Consider the following 10,170-nt stretch of genomic DNA (forward strand, 5'->3'; position numbering starts at 1 on the left):
AGGCCATTAGGGAACACCTGCCTCAGTATGAGGATACCATTAAAGCCATCATTCCCAGCGAATGCAATATGGAAGATGAACTCGTTTGGTTGAATGATAAAAGTGGAGCTTACACCACGAAGTCTGGTTATGCGCTAACAAAGATCAACTCGGACCCTGACCCAAACGACCAGTTCGACTGGAAGAAGAGGATCTGGTCTGTTAACACCTCCCCAAAGCTACGGCATTTCCTCTGGAAAGCAAATATAGGTGCAATACCAGTCGGACCTGCGTTACAAAACCGAGGAATTGATGTAGACACGAACTGCAAGAGATGTGGTGCTCGGGAAACAGAGATTCATGTCCTTCTCCAATGTCCATATGCAACTCGTGTCTGGAATCTCTTACCCTGTCTCCACCTACCATCTGCACTAATACAAGCACCAAACTCAGTTTCAGAGCTACTTAATAGCTGTTCTCGGATAATCTCTCTCCCTCCTGTAGGCTTAGGCGATGTTCCTATTTTCCCTTGGGTCTTGTGGACCCTATGGACAAATAGAAATAAGCTACTCTTTGAGAATAAAAAGTACTCTGTGGAAGAAACTGTTTTGAAAATCTTGCAGGATTCAAGAGCTTGGAAAAGAGCAATTGATTCGAACAAAAAACAACCAGTGCCACTTATTGTGGAGCCTCACCAAAGTTTAGCTAACTTGGATTTGGTCTTACCTTCTCCATTTACAGGTAACAACGCATGGAGTGTTCACACGGATGCTGCATGGAACTCAACCTCTGGCAACTGTGGAATGGGATGGCATTTCAAAGACACTTTGGCTACACCAGCAGGCACATACTCTTCAACACGCCGCTCAGTCTCCTCTGCCCTTGTAGCAGAGGCCTTGGCGTTAAAGGCTGCAATCTCTTCGGCAGCAAGCTGTGGTATTGATTCCCTTGAAGTCTTCTCTGACTCTAAAGGCCTCATTACTCTCATCAACACCAAGAAGAACAATGTTTGGATTCAAGGAATTCTCTTTGATATCCATTCCCTATCCAACTCTTTTAGTAATATTTCCTTTAAATTCATCCCGCGTGTGGGAAATACTTTGGCTGACTCTCTTGCAAAAGCAGCATTACATTCCCTTTCTAGCTCTCCTATGTTGGATGAGTGAAGTACTCTGTTGTTTATTTTAAGTTTAATCAAGTATAGTTTGCGCAAAAAAAAAAAAAATCAAGAATCCGCAAACGCATTTCCTCCATAGCTCTCAAGGATGTGATTATCAGCTACTTGAAGAATCTCTTTAATAAGCTCTTCTTCATTCGGAGAGTGTCTGAGCTTCACAGGTGAAGCCATCAAAGTGGGTACAAAAGGGTAGACTTGTGTGTTACCTCGTCACTGCCTTCGTCTTGCATTGTGAGCTGGTGGTATTTTATGATCCGGTTCTCCCTTTGGTACACTGAGCTCTCATGAGCTAACCGTGCTTTCTCTGCTAGTAGGCTCTCAAGCTGGAGCCGGATCTGATACAACAACATCCCCACGGAGTAGTTAGAGCCTTAGAGGGCAAGCAGCAACAACCAAACTTGGAAATGAGATCACTCAATTCTTTACCAAATCTTCGTCTGCACTGCAGGGTTGCTTCCTTTCCCATGGTGGTTCTCCCTCAGATGTATGTTATCTTCTTCAAGCTGAGCACGGCGCTCTTTCACAAATGCAAGATCTGCTTTCACATTTTTCAACTCATGGAGTAGTAGTTTTGCTTTAGCAGCAGTCGCCCTCGCCACCTGCATCAATATCACCTACACAATCACTAGATTCGACCTCAGTTATGCATTGTTTTGTTTTATCAGCTCAGAAAGTTAAGTTGTAACTTGTAACAGAGTCGGAAGTGATTGTCTGAGTCGTCAAATCTCAGACTTCAAAGCATTGGTCAAATTGGTTTCACTATCGATATTCTAAGAGCGGAGGATCGGAAAGACAAAACCAATCAGTTGAGGGTAGAAACCTTAGATCTGGGATGGTCAAAATCAGGGAAGGCTAGAGCGGCAGGCAGTGATGCTTTCCTTGACGGCGGAAGGCGATCAGTATCGTCCTTTAAAGTTGCAAACTTTCCGATCCCATGCCTCCTTCTTTCTATACGCCATCCATAGTTTAGGTTCAAGTAAGTGTCTGTCTAATTTCCCTTAATATGTGTTGCTTTTTCGGTTTCTTTAAAGTTTTACAGCTTAGCAAGAGGAGGAGAGACAATTGATACACAACTACTATTAAAGACGGACCCACAAGGATCGTAAGAAAGAATGCAGTGGTTATTTAGACAACTCACCGGAATCTGAATTGGCAATGAGTTTTGTCCTTCATGTTAATCAAAACATACTCACTCGTTTACAGTCTCAATGTGGAAATATCTTCACTTCAGTGAATAATTTGTGTGCATTCCCAAGCGATTACCTTTTTTACTCAAAGGAAACCCCAATTCTCGGCCATTTAGGCCCTCTTGATTTGCATATTAGATAATTGGCAGGATAGAATCCTCTTCGTGACCTAGAGTCTTTAACTACTTATATAGAGATAAACGTGAGTGAGGAAAGAAAAAAAGGATGGGCATTTGCTCTATTATTACCTCTCCCTGAGAATTTACACAACATTCTCTATCCATAGTCCTCATCATCAATCACCATACCTAAAGTTTTACAATTTGTGCATACAAGTAGGATTGAATACGGATTCAAGATATTCAAGTTTATATAAATGTTATGTTATAATTGTGCATATTCATATCCATAAATCGTCACTTTACGCTTTGAAGAACTCTCCGTGTGTGGATGAGTAAATGAACCTTGTTATCTTTGAACTTGAATGAAATTATGGTTTGAACAAAAAAAAATGTTATAATTGTGCATATTCATATCCATAATCAAACTGCAACACACAAAAATTTAAATCCATAGCACTATAATACCTATGTAACTTTGTAGTTAATACTGTTATCGTAATACACTCAAAATTAATATTGATTTTTCTTTTTTGACATCCAATATGATTTTGGAGATTGAATGTTGCCGTATTATTTCTAACCTTTTAAAAATGTTTTTTTTTTCTCGTCTAGAACTACTCCAGTGCTGGTATTTCGGTGGTAAATTAAGTACAATGTCAAACTTCGAAGATAAATAAACTAGCCTACTCATGAAAGGACTTGGGAAGCATGAATTAATGTTTCACATTGGCTATGTATGAAGAGTGAAACATACGGTCCATATCTTCCTTCTTCGACGTGTCCAGTTCGTTATAACGTCTCTTGCTTGGTTATCACACATTGCAATACGAGAGAGAGTATTCTTTAAGGGATAAATATTAAACGACTTGATACATGATACTGATACCAATAGAGAACCAATACCCAAATATCCGTTTCTTATGTGATTACCGACATTAGTAATCTTGTCTCTAGCCAACAATAACAACAATTATAGAAAGAGTATTAAGTTTGTAGACGGGAGAGAGAGGATGCATTGCAGTACGCGATGGCTGCCGTGAGGGAGTCGTCCGTTAATGTTTCCTCGCTGTAATTGGTGCTGCCTTCGCAGTAGTAATGAAGGGAGCTCTTGCTTCGTCGTCCGTGAATAACTTTGAGGACCCACTTCTCTCCCACGTTCACTTTCTCCCTTATGACCCCCACTACACTCAAACACCCCAGTTTCATCATCAACTTCGTCGTCACGCTGCTGTATGCAGAGAAGCAGCTAGAGGCTGATGAGAAGATCGCCGTCGTCTGCATTTCATTACTTGGAGAAGGAGAAAAAGACGAAGAAGAAGAAGATATGCTCATTCCAGTTGCTGGTTGGTTGATTTTGATTTCAATGAAAGATTCATCACCATCCATGGCTTCATTCATCAATACCACCTCATTTTCTCCTGGGTCCATCTTACTAATCATCAGATCACTTCCCAAAGCTCATATTTACTACCTATATATATAAGATGTGATTCTTGCTCCTAATTCTCATCATTGATTGTTTGGTTAACATACAATAATTTAATAGATTCACATCGATACAGCCTAAGTAGCAGCTCACACCTCACACCATACATGCATTCGAGGAGCATATATGTGCATGTGAACACACATAATACAACGATATACATATAGTATTTGTCGAGAGGATATATATTTTTTATTTTCGTCGGATCAAATCAAAGCTCTGGTTGAGATCCGGAGGTTAGTGATACAATTAAATCGGAGTCTTTAATAATATAGTAATTGGATTTGGACACTCGTAATAGCTAGCTAAACCCATCAATAGGGATAGCAATCAAGGACCTGTACCGCGGGCCTGGCCTGTAAAGGCTTGCTGCGGGATGGGATTGGGCCTCTATTTGGTAAGCCCGCAAAATTGCGGGCCTCGCGGGACGGGTTCAAAGCGGGACGGGTTCAAAGCGGGACGGGTCAAAGGCGGGACGGGTCGAAAGTGGGATGGGCATAACCCGCGGGATTTTGAAGACCCGCAACCCTAAGTCCCCATTTATGCTTTCGCCTAAAACATTGAGAGAAAGAGAGATAGAGAGAGAAAGAGAAAAAATGATTCTTGTGACTTTTCCCCCAGAAAACATAAGGAGTTCCGGCGATGATGCATGATTCAAGCTCCGGTGATGATGATTCGAGCTCCGGCGATGACGACTCCAGATCCAGCGATGACGATTCGAGCTCTGGTGGTGTTTTGATTTGGTTTTCTCTTTTTATTACACACAACTATGAATTGTTTTATTACAATGTGATATTTCTTGTTTAAGTTGATTGGTTTTGTTTTCAGTATTGTGAAGTGGAGTTTTTCTTAAATTAAATTTGGTTACTGTGGTGTTGTTTAGGAGAAAAGTTAGTTGTATAACACGTCACTTGTATAATTTGGTAAAGTGATTCACGAATTTTTTTGCAATCCAAATAATTAAAAAGAGAGATGGTTTGATGAAGACATACAACACTTGAGCCAACTTATTACAAAGATAACAACTCAATCAGATTCAAACTTAACAAAAGCTTATGCTGATAACAAAAGAGGGCTTTTAACTCAAGAACGCAAGCACAAACGGAGCTTTGTGGCATTGATTTTGATAAGTCTTTAGTGAAGCTAAATGAACTATCTTCAACTCTCTTACACAACTCTTCTACTTGAACATTCATGAAAAAAACTGTAGTAGGCGGTTTGATAAGGAGGCGTCCCGCGGGACGGCCCGCGAAGGCCTATATATTTTGCGGTACGGGTTTGGGCCGGCATTTTGAAGACCGCAGTCCGCGCAGGACAGGCCCGCTGTAACCCGCTCGACGACTAACCCGCTGCGGTACGGGACGGAACGGGATGGGTAAACCTGTTTGACATCTCTACCCATCAATTATTGGTCGCCCGCGTATATCTTCAGAAATCACATGCATATCACATGTCACATGCAAATTTTGGACACTCGTAAGTCGTAATAGCTAGCTAAAACAGAGCTCAGATAAGTGTGTATTAGGAAGGGTTGTGCAATCAGAAATTAAACACAAGCTATTAATTATGTTTAAGAGGTATGCTGAGACCACCACTCTCCAATATATTATGGCCCAATCCTTTATTAACAAAGGGCCCAGAAAAGAGAATAACAGATGGGCTTAGAAAAGGCCCTTTTAGGTGGAAAGACCGAGTATCCTTCATCGTCTTCGTTCTCCTCTTCCATCTTCTGAATTGGTCTTCTTCTCTTCGCCGAGAGAGAGTGAGACCAAGGGTATAGAGTGTGAGTGAGTAGATCGCGAAAGGATATTGAAGATGGCTTCGACGGAAGGGCTTGTGCCCATCACCAGGGCTTTTCTAGCATCTTATTACGACAAATATCCTTTTCCTCCTCTTTCAGACGACGTTTCTCGGCTTTACTCTGACATGGCTTCGCTTATTCAGCTACTAGCCCTCCAATCTCCTCCTTCACAAGGTTCCATTATATCACTAATACTGCTGTGTGTGTGTTTTTTGTTTTTTTGAATTTCCTCATATCGTTACCTCCTCTTTATAGGGGAAGCTTCCCTAATCGAGGAAGCGAACCGAGAGCCTCCTCACAAAATTGATGAGAATATGTGGAAAAATAGGGAGCAGATGGAGGAGATATTGTTTCTTCTGCAACCATCTCGGTGGCCTGTTCAGGTGAATCGTTTGTCCCCAACCTAAGCCTCCCCCTTCCTCTTCTTCTTGGTGACAACATCTCTCTCTCTCTCTTTCTCTCTTGTTTCAGCTTCGGGAACCTTGCACATCCGAAGATGCTGAATTATCTTCCACTTTGAGACATCTCAAGGACAATTTTGATAAAGCTCTGACTGCTATGATTTCCTTCCAGTCGAAAAACTCTGAGCGCATTTTTAGCACTGGTTAATTCTACAGCAGCACACTGTTTTTATTTTATACATAGAGAGAGAGAGAGAGAAACAGCCTCATAGTGACTATGTATTGATTTCCTTCTTTCTACAGTTATGACCTACATGCCTCAAGATTTCCGTGGAACGCTTATCAGACAGCAGAAAGAGAGGTCGGAGAGGAACAAACAAGCGGAGGTTGATGCGTTGGTTAGCTCTGGAGGGAGCATACGCGACACATATGCTCTTCTTTGGAAGCAGCAGATGGAGCGGTGATCCCTCTTCTTATTTGGGTTAATTTATTTACTTGCTTGTAGATGTATGTAGCATCTTAAAGAGACATGTTTTTTTTTATTTTCTAGGAGGAGACAGTTGGCCCAGCTAGGCTCTGCCACCGGTGTCTACAAAACTCTCGTCAAGTACTTGGTAGGAGTTCCACAGGTAAGTGTACTATTTCTTGCCATGTGGGCTTCCCCATTCTTGCATAGAATGATTTCTTTAGTTGTTGATTCTTTTCCTTTCATCCATTGGTAGGTGTTGTTGGATTTTATTCGACAAATAAATGATGATGATGGGTACGTACCATGTCCTCATACGAAAATAAACAAGTCAATGAGTGTTTTTCAGTTTTCATAAAAAACTTTAGCTGATAGAACTGATCTTCTTGTGCAAAGGCCAATGGAAGAACAACGAGAACGTTATGGACCTCACCTATACAATCTCACAAAAATGGTGACGGCAATCCGGGTTTCCTTAACACTTCTTTGGGAAAGATATGATACTTTCAAACTGTAAGATTGTTCTATTTTATTTTCCCTTTTTTTTTTATTTTATTGTTGATAAATTTAGATTTCCTTAAATTCACACAAGTCAATAATCGTTGCGCTTCACGTGTTCATGAAAACTCTCTGTGAACTTTCCCGTTTAGAGGTTGTGAGATTTTGTTATATGTCGATGGGCAGGAATAAAAACCAAATGAATCTCCTGTCTGAAGCTGTTATCGTCTACACATCTGAGTTTGAAAGATTCATCACGTTTATCAGGTATCATCTTCCTTTCTAGAGTCGTGGTACTGATGTGCTGGATCACACAAACGTTGGGGGAAGTTGACTTTTGACACTTTCTTGCTGCACGAAAATTTCGCTGATGTTTATTTTAAGGCTTGTTTTCCTTTGTTTCTTTTTAGTAGTTTTCTAATCTCCTAATCCGATTTGGATCTGTTAAAGTTGTTGCTAGTATGTGAAGGCATTCCTTTTAAGTTTTGGAATAAGTCTAATAGAATACGATGTCGTTACTAGACATTCTCTCTAATTAGTTTTTTTTTGTTATCTTCATTTTTGATTAAATTTTTTTATTTCTACAGTTCCAACGTTACTTACGTTAGACGTCTTTAGGCATTGGTTTTATCAATATTAAAAAAATTAACGTTTTACTTTGCGTCTTTCCAGCGATGTATTTGCCAATTCCCCCTTCTTCATTTCAGCAGATACCGCTGGGACATTGGGCTCAAGGTTAGCTTCCATCATTCACAAGATTGTCTCTATAGTTCATTATATATGCTTTAAGAGTGTGTACTTCTTAGGGAAAATGAGGAGTACAAGGAGATAATCGTTCAAGCTGGGAGAACCTATGAGGTAACATGTTCCCCTCAGATGCTTTTGTTTATGAATGAAATTGAATGTTTGGCCATTCTTAGACTCTTTACACTAGTTCCGTCTGGAATTGTTAGTGTTTAAAAAGTGAAAAGTGATGTTAATGACATTAGTGTGTGGTATCCACGACTTCTGTTGGCATATATGAAACTATGAAACTCAGAGCATTAAGCAATAAGCACTTGCATTCGAGTCTTACACAAGTACATGGATGATTATATATGTGTATGTATATCATTGATTGATGTTTGTTGTTGTTTCTCTAGGTGTCATTGATGGTGGAATCCGAAAATTCGTATATTGCTTGGGATTTTTCTTTGGTGCAAGGCAAGATTAGCATGGTATTGCTTTTCGAACCTCAATTTGTTTCTCCACTATATAACCTTAAATCATTTGATTGCTTTTCTTGCTTGGTTTTGCTCTCCTCTTGAGAATTTTGTTTGATTATTATAGCCATAGGGATGTCTAGGTTGTTTTCCCTTAGAAGCTACTACAGTGATTGTTTGAGGATTCATGAAAATTGTGTTTTTTTTTCTTTGGATTTCAAGTCGAGAGTATCACAGATTGTCTCTGTCCGCCCTATTACCGATATAACATTGTATATGCTGATGTTTTTTTGGCTAGAATCTGGTTAGCTTTATTTTTGCACTTAGTTGAAAGCCTATATATCTATGTTGTAAATCTATAATGTGAAAGGCAGACAAGAACTGTTGTGTCTTGATAGGGGATTTGATATAAATTCTAAGCTAGGTTCTCTCACCTTCTGTGGCTGGTCCTCTGTTGTAATTCCAAATTATATTTACCAGGATATTGGATTTTGCGTGGAGTACATAAGTGCTTCAGGGGAAAAGACTGTGAGTGCGTTTATTAGTTTCTAAACTCTCATTAAACTTTAGTAGAATATAGTTCACACATTGTCTCACTCTTTAAGATATTGAATTCTGAGGTGTGATTTTTTATTTTTTGGTTGCAGCTTATATTACCTTACCATCGGTATGAAGCTGACCAGGTGAGTTCCATGTGCATATATGTTTTAATGTTTAATGTCATAATTTTATATGTGGAAGCTTGTGAGTTTTTTTTCTAGTTGGGTTGTTTAATAAGTAGTTCTTTTATGGGAAACTTATGAGTTATCTTTAGGATTTTAGCTGTTATTTTATGTGCATAGCTGTGTTGTTTAGTGTCATCGTTTCAGGATCAGCTATGTTTGTTCCTGCAGGGAAACTTCTCTACGCTAATGGCTGGAAACTACAAACTTGTTTGGGATAATTCGTATTCAACTTTCTTCAAAAAGGTAGAATGATAGTTACATTTTACGGGAGATAAAGTGAATTAGTATCCTTTTTTTAACTTTCTTTCCCATTGCTTTCACTAATGAGGATCTGTTTTATTTGTCTTTTCTTTTTTTTTTAAAAATCTTTGTCGAATAGACTCTTCGATATAAAGTAGATTGCATTCCGCCAGTAGTGGAGCCGACAAACTGAAAGTGGAAGCTGAAGGTGGATCAGAGGCATGAAAACTCATCATTTTTTGCACGAAGACATCAATGGAAAATCATGACCTCTTATGCGACTATTTTGTTTGCATTACCTCAATATCATTGCAGAGGAGGAAGTGAAAAGTGGCTACGTAAGTTAATTGTCCTACTAGATTCTTTGCTATTTGTGAGTCTGTGAATTATTTGCAAGTATTTCCAAATTTTCAAGAATTATATGATAAATAATATTTTAAAGTTTGTTTTGTGTACTCTTCTTGAAGAAAAAAACACTAAAGTTACTATAAACAAATATAGTTGTAAGTTTTTAAGAACCAAAATCCGGAGATATATTGTGTTATTGCCCTTCTTTAAGTCAGTTTCCTCTAGAATATTTAATAAGAAATGGCAATCCAGTATTTGCAAGGTTTTCCACGAGATATATAATAAACTCAGGAGCCACCCCTAATTTTAAAACATAGTATTCATGTGTTCCAAGCTACCTAAAACGCACGCTCTGTTCGACTCCTTTAACCTGGATCATTATCCACCAACTAGCAGCAAACAAATGACAAAAGGACCGAGTCAATGCATCTTTTTTGTTTAATGTCTTAACCACTGATACATTACTCTGCTTAGAAGAAAACTAAAACCTTTAAAAACAACTTTCTCTACTCAAATTTCTGCTTGGTGTGCTCTTATT

General features: G+C 39.2%; 2 protein-coding genes across 13 annotated transcripts; one reads left to right on the plus strand and one right to left on the minus strand.

The window, feature by feature from the left end:
- Window positions 1-1,023: 1,023 nt before the first annotated feature.
- Window positions 1,024-4,360, minus strand: LOC106441306. 4 transcript variants are annotated; one of them, XM_048777249.1, is made up of 3 exons: window positions 1,977-4,360; window positions 1,583-1,755; window positions 1,024-1,491 (listed from the first exon to the last, which is right to left on the minus strand). In XM_048777249.1, exon 1 carries the CDS (start codon window positions 3,903-3,905, stop codon window positions 3,450-3,452), a length of 456 nt encoding a protein of 151 aa, XP_048633206.1. In that variant the 5' UTR covers window positions 3,906-4,360; the 3' UTR covers window positions 1,024-1,491; window positions 1,583-1,755; window positions 1,977-3,449. The 4 variants fall into 4 exon arrangements, with proteins under 4 accessions (XP_048633206.1, XP_048633205.1, XP_048633204.1 ...); XM_048777248.1 differs by having other exon boundaries at window positions 1,583-1,770; XM_048777247.1 differs by having other exon boundaries at window positions 1,583-1,781.
- A 1,292-nt stretch (window positions 4,361-5,652) lies between these two features.
- LOC106427001 lies at window positions 5,653-9,741 on the plus strand. 9 transcript variants are annotated; one of them, XM_048767743.1, is made up of 15 exons: window positions 5,653-5,926; window positions 6,014-6,135; window positions 6,224-6,356; window positions 6,457-6,613; window positions 6,704-6,782; window positions 6,876-6,916; window positions 7,016-7,132; window positions 7,304-7,384; window positions 7,790-7,852; window positions 7,924-7,975; window positions 8,260-8,334; window positions 8,797-8,847; window positions 8,967-9,002; window positions 9,213-9,287; window positions 9,424-9,741. In XM_048767743.1, exons 1-15 carry the CDS (start codon window positions 5,767-5,769, stop codon window positions 9,475-9,477), a joined length of 1,296 nt encoding a protein of 431 aa, XP_048623700.1. In that variant the 5' UTR covers window positions 5,653-5,766; the 3' UTR covers window positions 9,478-9,741. The 9 variants fall into 9 exon arrangements, 4 of the variants coding, with proteins under 4 accessions (XP_048623700.1, XP_013723189.1, XP_022565882.1 ...); XR_002661386.2 differs by having other exon boundaries at window positions 5,655-5,926; window positions 6,008-6,135; window positions 8,797-8,851; XR_002661388.2 differs by having other exon boundaries at window positions 5,655-5,926; window positions 6,008-6,135; window positions 8,800-8,851.
- The last annotated feature ends 429 nt before the right edge of the window (window positions 9,742-10,170 follow it).

This window comes from Brassica napus, chromosome A3 (assembly GCF_020379485.1).
Source record: "Brassica napus cultivar Da-Ae chromosome A3, Da-Ae, whole genome shotgun sequence".
NCBI classification, from domain to species: Eukaryota; Viridiplantae; Streptophyta; class Magnoliopsida; order Brassicales; family Brassicaceae; genus Brassica; species Brassica napus.

Coding starts and splice junctions, on each gene's coding strand:
- LOC106441306 (XM_048777249.1), bottom strand. CDS start 3,905: ATGATTAGTAAGATGGACCCAGGAGAAAATGAGGTGGTATTGATGAAT.
- LOC106427001 (XM_013867735.3), top strand. CDS start 5,767: ATGGCTTCGACGGAAGGGCTTGTGCCCATCACCAGGGCTTTTCTAGCA. Junction 6,136..6,223: donor CATCTCGGTGGCCTGTTCAG/GTGAATCGTTTG, acceptor CTCTTGTTTCAG/CTTCGGGAACCTTGCACATC. Junction 7,853..7,923: donor GCTGGGACATTGGGCTCAAG/GTTAGCTTCCAT, acceptor TGTACTTCTTAG/GGAAAATGAGGAGTACAAGG.